General features: G+C 45.1%; 2 protein-coding genes across 2 annotated transcripts in view; one reads left to right on the top strand and one right to left on the bottom strand.

Moving 5' to 3' along the window:
- Nucleotides 1-920: 920 nt before the first annotated feature.
- On the bottom strand, nucleotides 921-4,601 carry LOC135369491 (peroxiredoxin-6-like). The gene is made up of 6 exons (XM_064603076.1): nucleotides 4,516-4,601; nucleotides 3,325-3,481; nucleotides 3,090-3,230; nucleotides 2,075-2,148; nucleotides 1,505-1,577; nucleotides 921-1,058 (listed from the first exon to the last, which is right to left on the bottom strand). Exons 1-6 carry the CDS (start codon nucleotides 4,599-4,601, stop codon nucleotides 921-923), a joined length of 669 nt encoding a protein of 222 aa, XP_064459146.1.
- Nucleotides 4,602-5,533: 932 nt separating this feature from the next.
- LOC135368935 (dynactin subunit 4-like) overlaps nucleotides 5,534-10,935 on the top strand; it is a 24,151-nt gene continuing 18,749 nt past the window's right edge. Inside the window, exons 1-4 of the mRNA XM_064602501.1 lie at nucleotides 5,534-5,758; nucleotides 6,370-6,608; nucleotides 7,369-7,491; nucleotides 7,972-8,163. Coding sequence (XP_064458571.1) covers nucleotides 5,692-5,758; nucleotides 6,370-6,608; nucleotides 7,369-7,491; nucleotides 7,972-8,163 — 621 coding nt within the window. The 5' untranslated portion in view covers nucleotides 5,534-5,691. The remainder of the gene's footprint in view (nucleotides 5,759-6,369; nucleotides 6,609-7,368; nucleotides 7,492-7,971; nucleotides 8,164-10,935) is intronic.

Below are 10,935 nucleotides of genomic sequence, written 5' to 3'. Positions count from 1 at the left end.
TGCTGATTGTGTCGTTGTCAAGCTCTTCCCAGAGCAAGAGGGACTGCACACTCCTCTCCCTCTCCTGCACCACCATCGTCTTCCCCTCCTCTTTCATCCCTCTCTTTTCCCCTCGGTGCACCCAGCTGTGCCAACATATAGACCAGGCTAACCGCACTTTCCCCACTCAAACGTTGCTTACCCAGGGCAGGCAGAATTGCATGCCCCATATCTGCGACGTACTTGACGTAAAAGAGTTCACCGGGAAAGGCGACTGCTATGCCGTGCCACGTCCAACATCAGGGCTTTTGGGCGTGATGTGTATCAATCCCCATTGTCATAGTCGTGAGCTGCAGAAATTCTGTTCGCTTTGCGTTTCCCTGTTGAGGGATACATCTTTATTGGACTGGATAGAGCAAGACCACAGGGTTACTTGTTGCTTGCCACGCTTAATAATACGCTTAATCACGAATTATTGGTAAGAAGAGGCGGCAAGCCGTAAGACTGTGCAGTTGGGGTGCTCATCCTCCTTTGACACGAAAGGATCGTGTGGATCATATAAGTTCATAACCAGCAAGCTACGCGTGTATGAGCACGCATTTCGCATTAGCCCACTTCTAAGCGTTCTGCTAACGCACATTCAGCACGTCGTCTCTTGCAGTGTACTTGGATGTAGTGCGGAATGCTGAACGTGCACATTAATTGAATAAACATAATATCTGTACGGAATAACTAGTGAACCATGAATAATGAATGTGAACTACCTTTTTTTTTTCTGCTCCCGGTGTCCGTTTTTGGATATGTATCCCTTGTAATGCAGCAGGTGGGTCCTCAATGAACGTTAAATGTAACAGGCATTATTTATCTTTTTTTTTCTCTCGTTTCTAGCAAACTAATCATACAAGAGGTCTTCTTCTATGCAGTACCCTATGCAACAGGTACTAATCTTCATCCGGCTGGGGCGTCATCCGAAGGTATCTCTTTCCAGAAGGGACGTTGTACACAGTGACTCCTTTAGGGAAGAGCAAAGGAATTTCCTCGTCCTTTACTGCAGGTATCACCATGCATGGACCACCAGGCTGAAAATGTACATAGAAAATATGTTCTAAAAAAGATCGGTTCAGTCTTCGCGCGTTACGTGCCAAACGCGTTTCATTACAGAGACTATGGCACAGATACAGGTCACCTGAGTGACAAATGTGAAAGGCCTATGTCTGGCCACAACTATATAGAGGGAAAAACTTTTGAGTGGTTTCTTTGCGGCAGCTGTACAGGGCCATCGTTGGCAGCAAATTCTTGACGTACCGCGAACACAGTCTGGTGATCACGTGGCATTGACCATGTCGTGGAGGCCACGTCGCAGTATACTGTCACGTGGCACGTCACTGACGGACCTATACGCGTGATTGGCTCAAAAAAAGCTGTCGCTTCGTAATATTATGGCGGGCATAGTAATATGAGTAATAATAATAAGTAAGTAATATGAAGTAATATGGCGGGCATAGTAATATGAAGACTGGATTACCTGCCAGTTTGCGGGAGTTGCCACTTTCTTTGTCACCGTCAGCTGCAGAGATTTTACTGCCCTGAGGATTTCGCTACAAAATGAGAAATTAGCACTCAGTGAAGATATCTCAGGAAGGTTCAAGTGATGATAATGATGACAATGATGATTTTCCGATGACGTCTGAGCACAACGAACACAGCCAACGTGCTGGCATCAGTGTTTGCTCACACGAATGTTATGTTTATGTGTTCGCGTGTGCGTAAGAACAAATGGAAAGGTATATCTGCTAGCATATGACACGATGTCCACAAGAAATTGCACCAGGGCTATTAACGTTTGTCACTTTAGCACAGTCCTCTGGTATCTTTGTCTAATGAACGGCCGCTAGTTGGTCCTGCTTGTGCACGTCATTTTACGTCGTTCCTTGCTTGTGCGACTTCTATATATTTAATTGGGAAAGTTTGCCGTCTGTCATCACGGGCAACATCAGCGAAGGACGAACGCTGTATATGGCCGCATCCAACAAAAACTTCTCCATCGTTTTGGCGATAGTTGGCGCACGATGAAATTGCCCTCGAGGAGACCCACCTAAAGTCCCGTCCTGTAGTGGCGGGATACAGCATCGACAGCATGAGTTTCTTCTCAGGTCCCACTATGAATACCTGCTAGGCAGAAGAAGCGTTGTCAAGCAAATTGGTCTTAAAACTTTCAGCCTTTTCGCTCAGTGACTACAAGAATGCTCATATTCTATTAATGCTCTGATAGGAGGTGACGCGGCAATCCTTTCATCCCTTATGCCTATTAACGAAGAAAGAAATCAGGCGTAACAAAGACTAGTGGCGTCAGTAGGGGAGTGGTAGGTGTACAGCCCGCACCGAGTGACGCAACAGAATCAGGTGACGCGCCGCACCAATACCACCGCTCCCTCTACCTCTCTGCGGCGCGATGACACCAAACTGTTGACACCAGACTGCGAGCAAGTGATTTGTCGTCTGCGTGTCGTATGATATTGCTATTTATCGTGTCTCCCCTGGTATGGAAAGGAATAGACCTCTCCCTATCTGTAAACAAATCACGTCATAATGTTCGACAGCGCCACCAATTTGGTAGAGTTGAACTACGCTCGAAGCTATGGGTGAACAAGGTCACGCCCGAAAGCCACGGTCTTGAGGGGATCACGATGGTCCCTGAAAGGGACGCGACCTTCGGTCCTACTTTTCTTTCAATAGGAGGCAGCGAACAAGTGTCCATTCGTGGAACCCAGCCCTCCCCTTCCGGTTTGTTTCGGCTTCAGTCTGTCTACCAACGTCATGATGACGTTTCTCGGGTAGAGGTCTATTGATTATTGAAGGGGTGTTTAAAAGGAGCTCCTGCACCGGATAACGCATGCCCTATAGTGACGCCACTGATAAAGAGTGACCGTGCAGCCTGGCAAGGACGCAATCCAGGGATCCAGTGACCGCATGTAGAATGAAAACCTTTAAGCTAGAAGCCGCCCTTATGTCGAACATTCCAACGACGACTTCCTGTTCGAAATGTCTGCGGGTCCTAGCGCTAGCTGGCTATACTTCAGGAACTAAAGACCCTTCGTAAGGATACTCGCCGCTCTGCAGGTGAGAGGTATCCCTTCGCTGTCCTTGTCCACGGGGTCCACCATGCCCAGCTTGACGGCCAGTTCTCGAGACTCGTCCGCAATCATTGGAAATGGGAAGTCTCCTTTCAGACCGTGGAAGGCTTGGATGTCCTAGCGGTATAGTCAAGAGGTTCACCTTGAGCAAGTTAGCTGGGTTCCGTAGGTACTCGCACTCTTGTTTAACAAAAACAAAGATTCAACATGCCTTTATCCATCCGAAGTGCGATTCGAGGGAACTGCAAGACAGTCCCGCGACCTTGACGTTGGCCTTTTCGAAGTCGGGCATCATTTTGGCCATCGTACCCAGCTCTGTAGTGCAGACAGGGGTGAAGTCTGACGGATGGGAGAACAGGATGCCCCACCTGGATGCGCAGTATGGTCAGCGTATTCAGCTTACTTTGTCTTAAAACGTGGCGTATGTTGTGCAACGTACGTGCGACTAATTTTACGTCGTGGAACAACCGCATGGTCATGAGCGAGGCTACAGTGCTGAGGTGGTGTAGGTTAATTTTGTCCACCTGACGGAGGGGAGTATTCTTTAGCGTACTGTTGAAATGGTTACACACAGTATGTATGCCCCACCTGGAGGACGATGTATACCCAAGCACCTGCACCTCTACCACCACTCAGTTATACTGGCGTATCAGCAGGAAGTCATGTCACTAACTGGTCCACCGAGACCATTTATGCGGAACCTACCATCTCAGTGCTAGAGAGAAAGTGAAAAACCCCAAGGTAGCGGGTTCGAACCTGGCCGAGGACGCCAGCCACTTGGCGGCAAGGTATGCATCTTGACACGCCGTCTTGCGCAAGCGTCGCAAGACAGAAGGCGATTTTAATTAAATAAGGATGAGCAGGCGAGCGAGCTGGTGAAGGTTCCATGACGGTAGCATACCTTGAGCTTGAGGGAACGAGAGGACGCACAAAGAAGTAGACCGGACGAGCCTAATCCTGTCTGCTACTTTGTGCATCCTCTCGTTCCCTCAAGCTCAAGCTATGCCACCGTCGTCGGACGATTTTTAAAAGATGCGCGTGCCACCAATCGCGCCGCGCAAAGCAGCATGGGAACTTTGACGAACTCTGCGCTGGTATGGTTTACTCAGTGTAGGTTTACCTTTTGTCTTTCCTTTCCCCCTTTTTTTTCTTTTTCTGCCAACTTTTTCGTTTCTTTTTCTGCTGCTTTTCGACGCGCGCGTCTTTTTAAGATTGTAGGGAGACTTCGGAACGATATTGGGGGAAAAAAACCGTTGCACGACGCTTCTGATGCCGTGTGTTGAGATTTCAGCGGTGCGCTGGGCAAAAGTAATCCACAGGCCGGCCACTGTGACTTCGCTCATGATCACAGTTCTCTCGAAAGCTACGAATTATTAATTATTAAACGTGAAAATAAACTTACGACTTGCCAAAGTATGCATGAAGATCCAACTTCCCTTTGGTCGTATTCACTTCAAAGTTTGGAAATTCATCGCCTAGATTCACCATCCTTCTCAGGACATCCAACTGATGTCAACGCGGTTATTTCTGCATTTATATATACACGTTCTGAACAAATCAATCGGCCAATGGCCCGTAACTCTGTCGTAATGATCTCTGAACTTCGCTGGCCCAATATTTTTATCTATCATACGTGAACATTACACTCCGTCGCATTAATCTTTCTATATACAAACATTAGGCGTCCTGTGCAGTACAGGAGAAATGAGACGTGACGGTTTCTTTTACGACTCGGTTCGTTATCTGTTTGTTTGCTTTGTCCGTTGTTACACGATTCTTTCACCGGCTCGACATGTTTGTAGAAGTTTAATGGACAACCACAGAATGGTCACAAGTTGGATAGAGGTTCGATTCCTCTGTCTGCGCATCAATATCCCTTCCATACAAGCGCCTGGTAATGTCGTTCCCGAATAGCGTCTTCAATCCCACGTGACTGACGCGACAGGTCGAAAGATGCTCTTTGTTTAATTACTGTGTATGTGAGATATGATAAATTTTCGCACTAGGTAATCCTGGATCCGCCCCTGGTCAGAATGCATTTCACTGCACCCACTCAATAAAAGAAATCGGCAACGCATTCAGCATAGTTCGGAGGGCGTTATGCTTAACACATAGCATGATATAATCAGAATCGTTATTAGTAAAACAAATAAAATAAACATAGTATAATACAAAGAAATAACATATAAAACAAAGTAATAAGAAGAAGTAAGAATTAGGCGTGAGTTTTAAGTTTGGGAAACTAAAGGATCACCTCCCTTCATGTTCATACATAGAATGTAATATAATATCTTTCGGTTTGAAATTATCCTCCTGGAGGAACAAACGAAAGAAGAACAAAAAGTCTCTCCAGGAGGTACTAGCTTCGAAAAGGCACATAACTGGCACATAGCGGGGAGGTGATCTCGGTTATCCGCATCGCCACCTGTATCAATGTTTTTGTTTGGAGTCGGCGTGGTAGCCGGGGCCGAAATTTGAGTTTTGAAGTTTAGATTGCACTTTTTTTTAACTTTTTTATTCTTCCCGTTGTTGTAGTACATGCACTCGTATATCTAAGGTAACTGAGGAATCGATTAGAATGAGGCCTCTTGAGATATTTGTTCTGGAGCATGCGTTGAAGTACCAGATGGGAAACGCCGTCAAAGGTGGGATACAAAGTTGAATACTTTATGACTACAGTCTACACATACCTTCGTACAGAAAAGACTACATCTAGCAGATCTTAATTGGTACTCTTTTGTGACATAAGGGTTCCATTTCCACGACGTTACACTGCATTAACACCGTCGTGTAGTGACATGCACTGATTCTGCACAAGGTGCTCGGTGTGCAGTATATATTACTATTCCTGACTTTGTTTCTTTGTATACAATATGGAACAAAGTATACAGGATGACAAGACACTTACTAAAACCGATCGAACCGAAAACCCATCAATAGGAAGGGAAAATATGTAGTTGCATAGAGATAATTGCTCAACCAATGAATGGTTGATACAGTAAGTATCCTTGTCAGCAGCTAAAACGGCATACTCGCAGGCAAGCTGGTGGATCATGTCCATGTCCAGGAAAGCCAGAGCTTTGGCACACGTGAGGATGAAGGTTTCTGTTAAGCGAGTTAATTTTCAAACAGACCGCTGCTGCGTGAAGATATTGGAATGTTATAAATTTGTGTCTGCTTCCAGAGTACTGCAGGTAATCTGCAAGAAATACACAGAGCAATTGTATAACGAAGTCTGTCACGACATTCCTTCCAGCACTCCGTGGGCGTGGCCACAAGCAGACCGTCGTGCACAATCTGAGCTCGCCGTACATATGCCTCATGTATCTCATCCACGTCTTCAGTGGCTACCTGACGTCCACGTACAAGACCATTTCTTCCTGGGATCCTGCGGTCTTGAAGATCCTCCTTGATGTGTTTCAAGACATGTACGCCAGGGAGAAGTTCACCTCAGAGAAATTCCTGGTCCCCTTGATTCTCAGGACTAGGCTTTTGGTAAGTCAGAGTTTTGTTACAAAAGAATACACTGTTTTCTACGCTACAGGACTTACGGTCATTTGAAACTTGATACCCAACGTTGTTTTAACCATCAGTCTTCAACACGTCGATTACATATCTGTTCCAAGATGTACTATGACCGTGTTCAACTTAAGAAGGAAAAGAAATGTAGTCCGTCGGCACTCAAAGTAGTACTGCGCCGCAGATGGGGTGGCGGGACACAGACAGGTCACGCTCAATCTTGCGGAAGATAATGTAGTCCGTCATACTTCCTCTGCTTCTGTATTGGCTGTTAAGACTGGTCGCATGCCTCTCCGCTGTCGCAGAAAGTTCCCTCCGCTACTAACGGCGCATGGTGGTGCTGCAGTACTTCTCCCGGCATGCTATTGCGTCCCCTTATCTCCGACGGCGTGTGTCGTTGACAGACTAGATTTCGTCTCCTTCTTAAGTTGAACGTGACAACGGTTGGAATGCAATAAGGCACACGATATTAATTCATGGCTTCGTAGCCGTAATGTGCTTCAGTTGAACTTGACTCTACAGGTTTTCCCGGCGATTTTAATCCAAGTGCCAGCTAAATTAACCCACGTGCCATGCAAACTTTATGGGGCATAGATTAATTTAGCTGGCACTTGGATTAAAATTGCCGGGAAAACCTGTAGTTGAACCATCATGCACCTTAAACTTTGCAGCTAAAGCAGACAAGGGATAAATTGATGTGCAAGCTGGTGTAGCTGAAAATGTTTTATCTGTGCAGGAAATCATCATCTACGCGGAGAAGTCGTTGCCTCCCGGGTTTGTCCTCGAGAAGCTAGATGTCTATTTCCCGCAGCCCGTTGAGACTTCCTATCAGGACTTTGCGGAGAAATATTCTCTCAAAGTAAGAACACATCGTGTGTGCATATTTTGTCGCAGCCAAAACCATGGTAAAGAGGGTAAGGTATCGGGCTGTTTGGTCTGACGTTACACTAAAATTGATAAAATACAAGTGCAAGGAACTAAAAAAACAAAACAGTTAAAAAGAAAACATTGCTGCGTGTTGTCCGTTTCTCTTAGTTCCTCTCCACCGAGGTTTAATTGATTTTGTTGTAAGCAAAAGTTAAGGACTATGCAGGTGAGCTGGTGTATCTGAAATCTGTTCACCAGAAATGCAAGAAGCGATCTCGCCCCAAAAATTTTCTTCTCAGTCCGATATCCCCGAATTTGACATTATTTTACAGCTCTTCAAACAAAATCAGGCATTTGCTTCCCCAATTTCCAAGAAGGCTTTATGTATACTTGGCATTTCAAACACGTCCCTCAGATCTGTGCCACATTAAACATCACTTCCTAGCTCCCTTAATGGCGTTCAATATTTCAGGGTAAGTCGGTAACTTGGCTGCAAGACACGTGCAAGAAATCACGTCAGTACATCATGAACATGGTGATCAAAAAGAAAAAGATGGAGGGGGACTCCAAGGACCTGGAAGGATTTGTCGAGACAGTCAAGAAACTCCTGGACCAAGTGGCCGTCGACCTTTCCAAGACGATTCCGTCCACTGGGCTCGAGAGGGTATACTTTCACTTTACTCTTGTCTTCTACGTTTTCTTCCTATCATTGTTCACAGCACCGGTAAGTGCGGAAACATTGTCAGCTTGACAAACAGCGATAGGGTAAACGTCTGTTGATTTCATCTCACATCCGATGACAAGTGGCATCTCCATGACATCTGACGACGAGAATTTAGTATTAAGTATATTTATACTTAATTAAGTATTAATTAATTAATAATTAATTAAAAGTATGAATAATATTTAGTATTGAGTATTAGTATAGAATAATTCTGCCCAAATTAGGCAGAATTATTCGCTGATCAAATTAAATAGAATGGTGTGCACATCTTGCAGTCGAAGCAAAGCCTCCACTTTGAGGTGGTCGGTGACATGACACAGGGTGGATCAGCTGCAGAGGAAGTAGAACTGGACAGTAAATCTTTTTTAGTTCATCTGTATCTCAAGATCGATTGATGATATATCGGTTACTTACAACGACATGAATGATTGCTGCATCATCGGGACGTCATATTGCTGCTCACCACACAGAGAAAGGGCTTCGAAACGCCATTTTTGTGTCACTCTTACCATTTTTAAGGTACGGTGCGATATAAGTTCACCACTGACTGATGCGATTTTCTGTATGCTACTGCGCGATTTTTGTGATGAAACCCTCACATGAAACGCCTGCGGTATTTTCTTGATAACATTGCAGGTTGTACATAGCTCAAATACTCTGCTCAGGTTAACCTATCTTAAATACCTTCGGCAAGAGTTAGCTTGTAAACAATTCCATTCCTTTCTTGGCGTGAGTTAATAACGCACCTTTGTTACTTGTGATGACTTGAACGCGTTTGAGAGACTGTGTGCACGTACATATATTTATAACTAAAAAGCCGCGATTTTTAGGCTCAAAAAAGTTTCAGAATAGGCAGTAAAGAGAGAAACTAGGCACCTTCTGCTGAGGATGTAGATGGTCTTTCTTGCAAAGCTTTTCACAATATGAGATGCTGGTGCCTGCGCTTGTTTAAATATTATGGTACTCTGCAGGCTTCAACTCCTCGTACAAAAATATACTGTAAACATATTTTTAATCGCGATGTACTAATTTTTGCAAATTTTGCCACTACTAACAAATTGCGAAAAATTGTATTCACGAATAACGAGGCATAGTATTGGCAGAGCAAACTCTGTCAGTTAAGTCGCCACAAAGTAAGAAATGTACTAAGGATGCGTATTCCGTTATATTCACGTTTTGCCACCGTTCTTGGAGCCATACCTGCTTGGCACAAAGCCTGAATAGCAAAGCAGCAGCGAAGCAATGACATAGTTGTGGTTTCGAAAGGTCGCAGAAGGAAGAAGCAATCGTTGTGACTGACGTAGTCCGTATGTACCAGATGACAAAAGTTCCCCCGTCACCTAGATCTTCAACTACAACTGACCTTTGGTTGGCTTGTAGCTTACCGAAACTACACAGAATTTTCTCCTGATCCCTATGTAGTTACCTGGTGACTTCATCAGTCTCCCTGGTCCACTATTCTCACCCGTCAGAAAACTGCTGTTGAGGTTACAGACACGTAACACACACATGTAGAAAGCACTTTTTGAGATTGACAGAAAAGCACCCCGAAAACACGTTTCGGCTGGACGCCTGACACAGCTTTGCGTTAATCCCGCGAAAGGAAAGTGCCCCGGAATTGCGAAATTAAATGCGTGCAAATAACTTTACGAATGACCGAATGAGCAATTCACGAAAATTAATACATAGTCATACCTGCCAACTCTCCCGATTGTACGGACGCGCCCTCCAATCTCCCAGAAAATTGGGACATTGAGCCTTTCTTCTCTCATTTTCCTTTAAAAGCTGCATAAATGCTTGCCCAAAGAATTAGAGAGTATGCAGCACGTGTTTCGCGGCATGGTCATCCATGGCTGGAGGTCGCGACAGGTCGTGTGTTTTTTATTGTGTCCGTGTTTCTCGTGAAGACATGCTATCGTCCCGTCGTCGGTCCAGTCTCGTACGATGGTTACGTCTTCTCCTACGACGCTCTCCACACAGAAGAAGTACCTACACGCGTTCCTCATACGTGCCAAGTGCCGTTTCACGTGTTTTCTGGTTGACCACAACCACCCGTGGAGCGTAAGCAACCACGGGTCACCGGTGTTCCGGATGTTGTTCCCAAAATGTAACGAAGTGAGGTGCCACTGGTGTGTATGGATGAAGACCACTGCCATCATCGGTAAAATGGCTGCGGCCATGCAAAATGCAATGTTGGAGAGCCTGAGACAACACGTCTTCGCAATTGCGGAAGCAATGATAGTGAGTCGCAGCCCCACCCGATAGCGGCTACTTAAGTTATGACGTAGAGGAATCGCAATACAGTGGCAATGCTATTTCGAGTGCACAACTTTGACATTTATTTTCATGAAAGTACCTATAATGAATCATGTTTTCAGTATTCTAGCCAACCTTGAGGTCCGGAAATGCCAAGAATGGCTGCGTGTCTTAATCCCTTCTTCTAGATAACGAAGTGCCTCTAGCTACTGGTATGAAAACGACCTACGGTCATGAATAGAATAACAAGAGAAAATATATCATAGCACAGGGACCTAATATGGCGCTGCTGCACGATGCTGTAGCTTAGTTACAGCAACGAGTTGCCCCCCGACACTGGTACAAAGTACACGATTTGAAATGTATGTAAAGTGTAGTATAAGTACCCCAAAATGTACTTAAAGTAGTGCTTGAGTACTTGGCACGTCAAGTACTTCCCATCAATGCCAGCAGTAC

Source organism: Ornithodoros turicata, chromosome 9 (genome assembly GCF_037126465.1).
Source record: "Ornithodoros turicata isolate Travis chromosome 9, ASM3712646v1, whole genome shotgun sequence".
Taxonomy (NCBI): domain Eukaryota; kingdom Metazoa; phylum Arthropoda; class Arachnida; order Ixodida; family Argasidae; genus Ornithodoros; species Ornithodoros turicata.
This window is presented reverse-complemented; position numbering and strand designations above follow the sequence as displayed.

Excerpts from the sequence above, each read along its gene's own strand:
- LOC135369491 (XM_064603076.1), bottom strand. The coding sequence starts at position 4,601 with ATGGTGAATCTAGGCGATGAATTTCCAAACTTTGAAGTGAATACGACC. Across the intron at positions 3,482-4,515 it reads CATGCATACTTTGGCAAGTC|GTGGGGCATCCTGTTCTCCC; the intron begins GTAAGTTTATTT and ends CTGCGCATCCAG. Across the intron at positions 1,059-1,504 it reads CAACTCCCGCAAACTGGCAG|CCTGGTGGTCCATGCATGGT; the intron begins GTAATCCAGTCT and ends GTACATTTTCAG.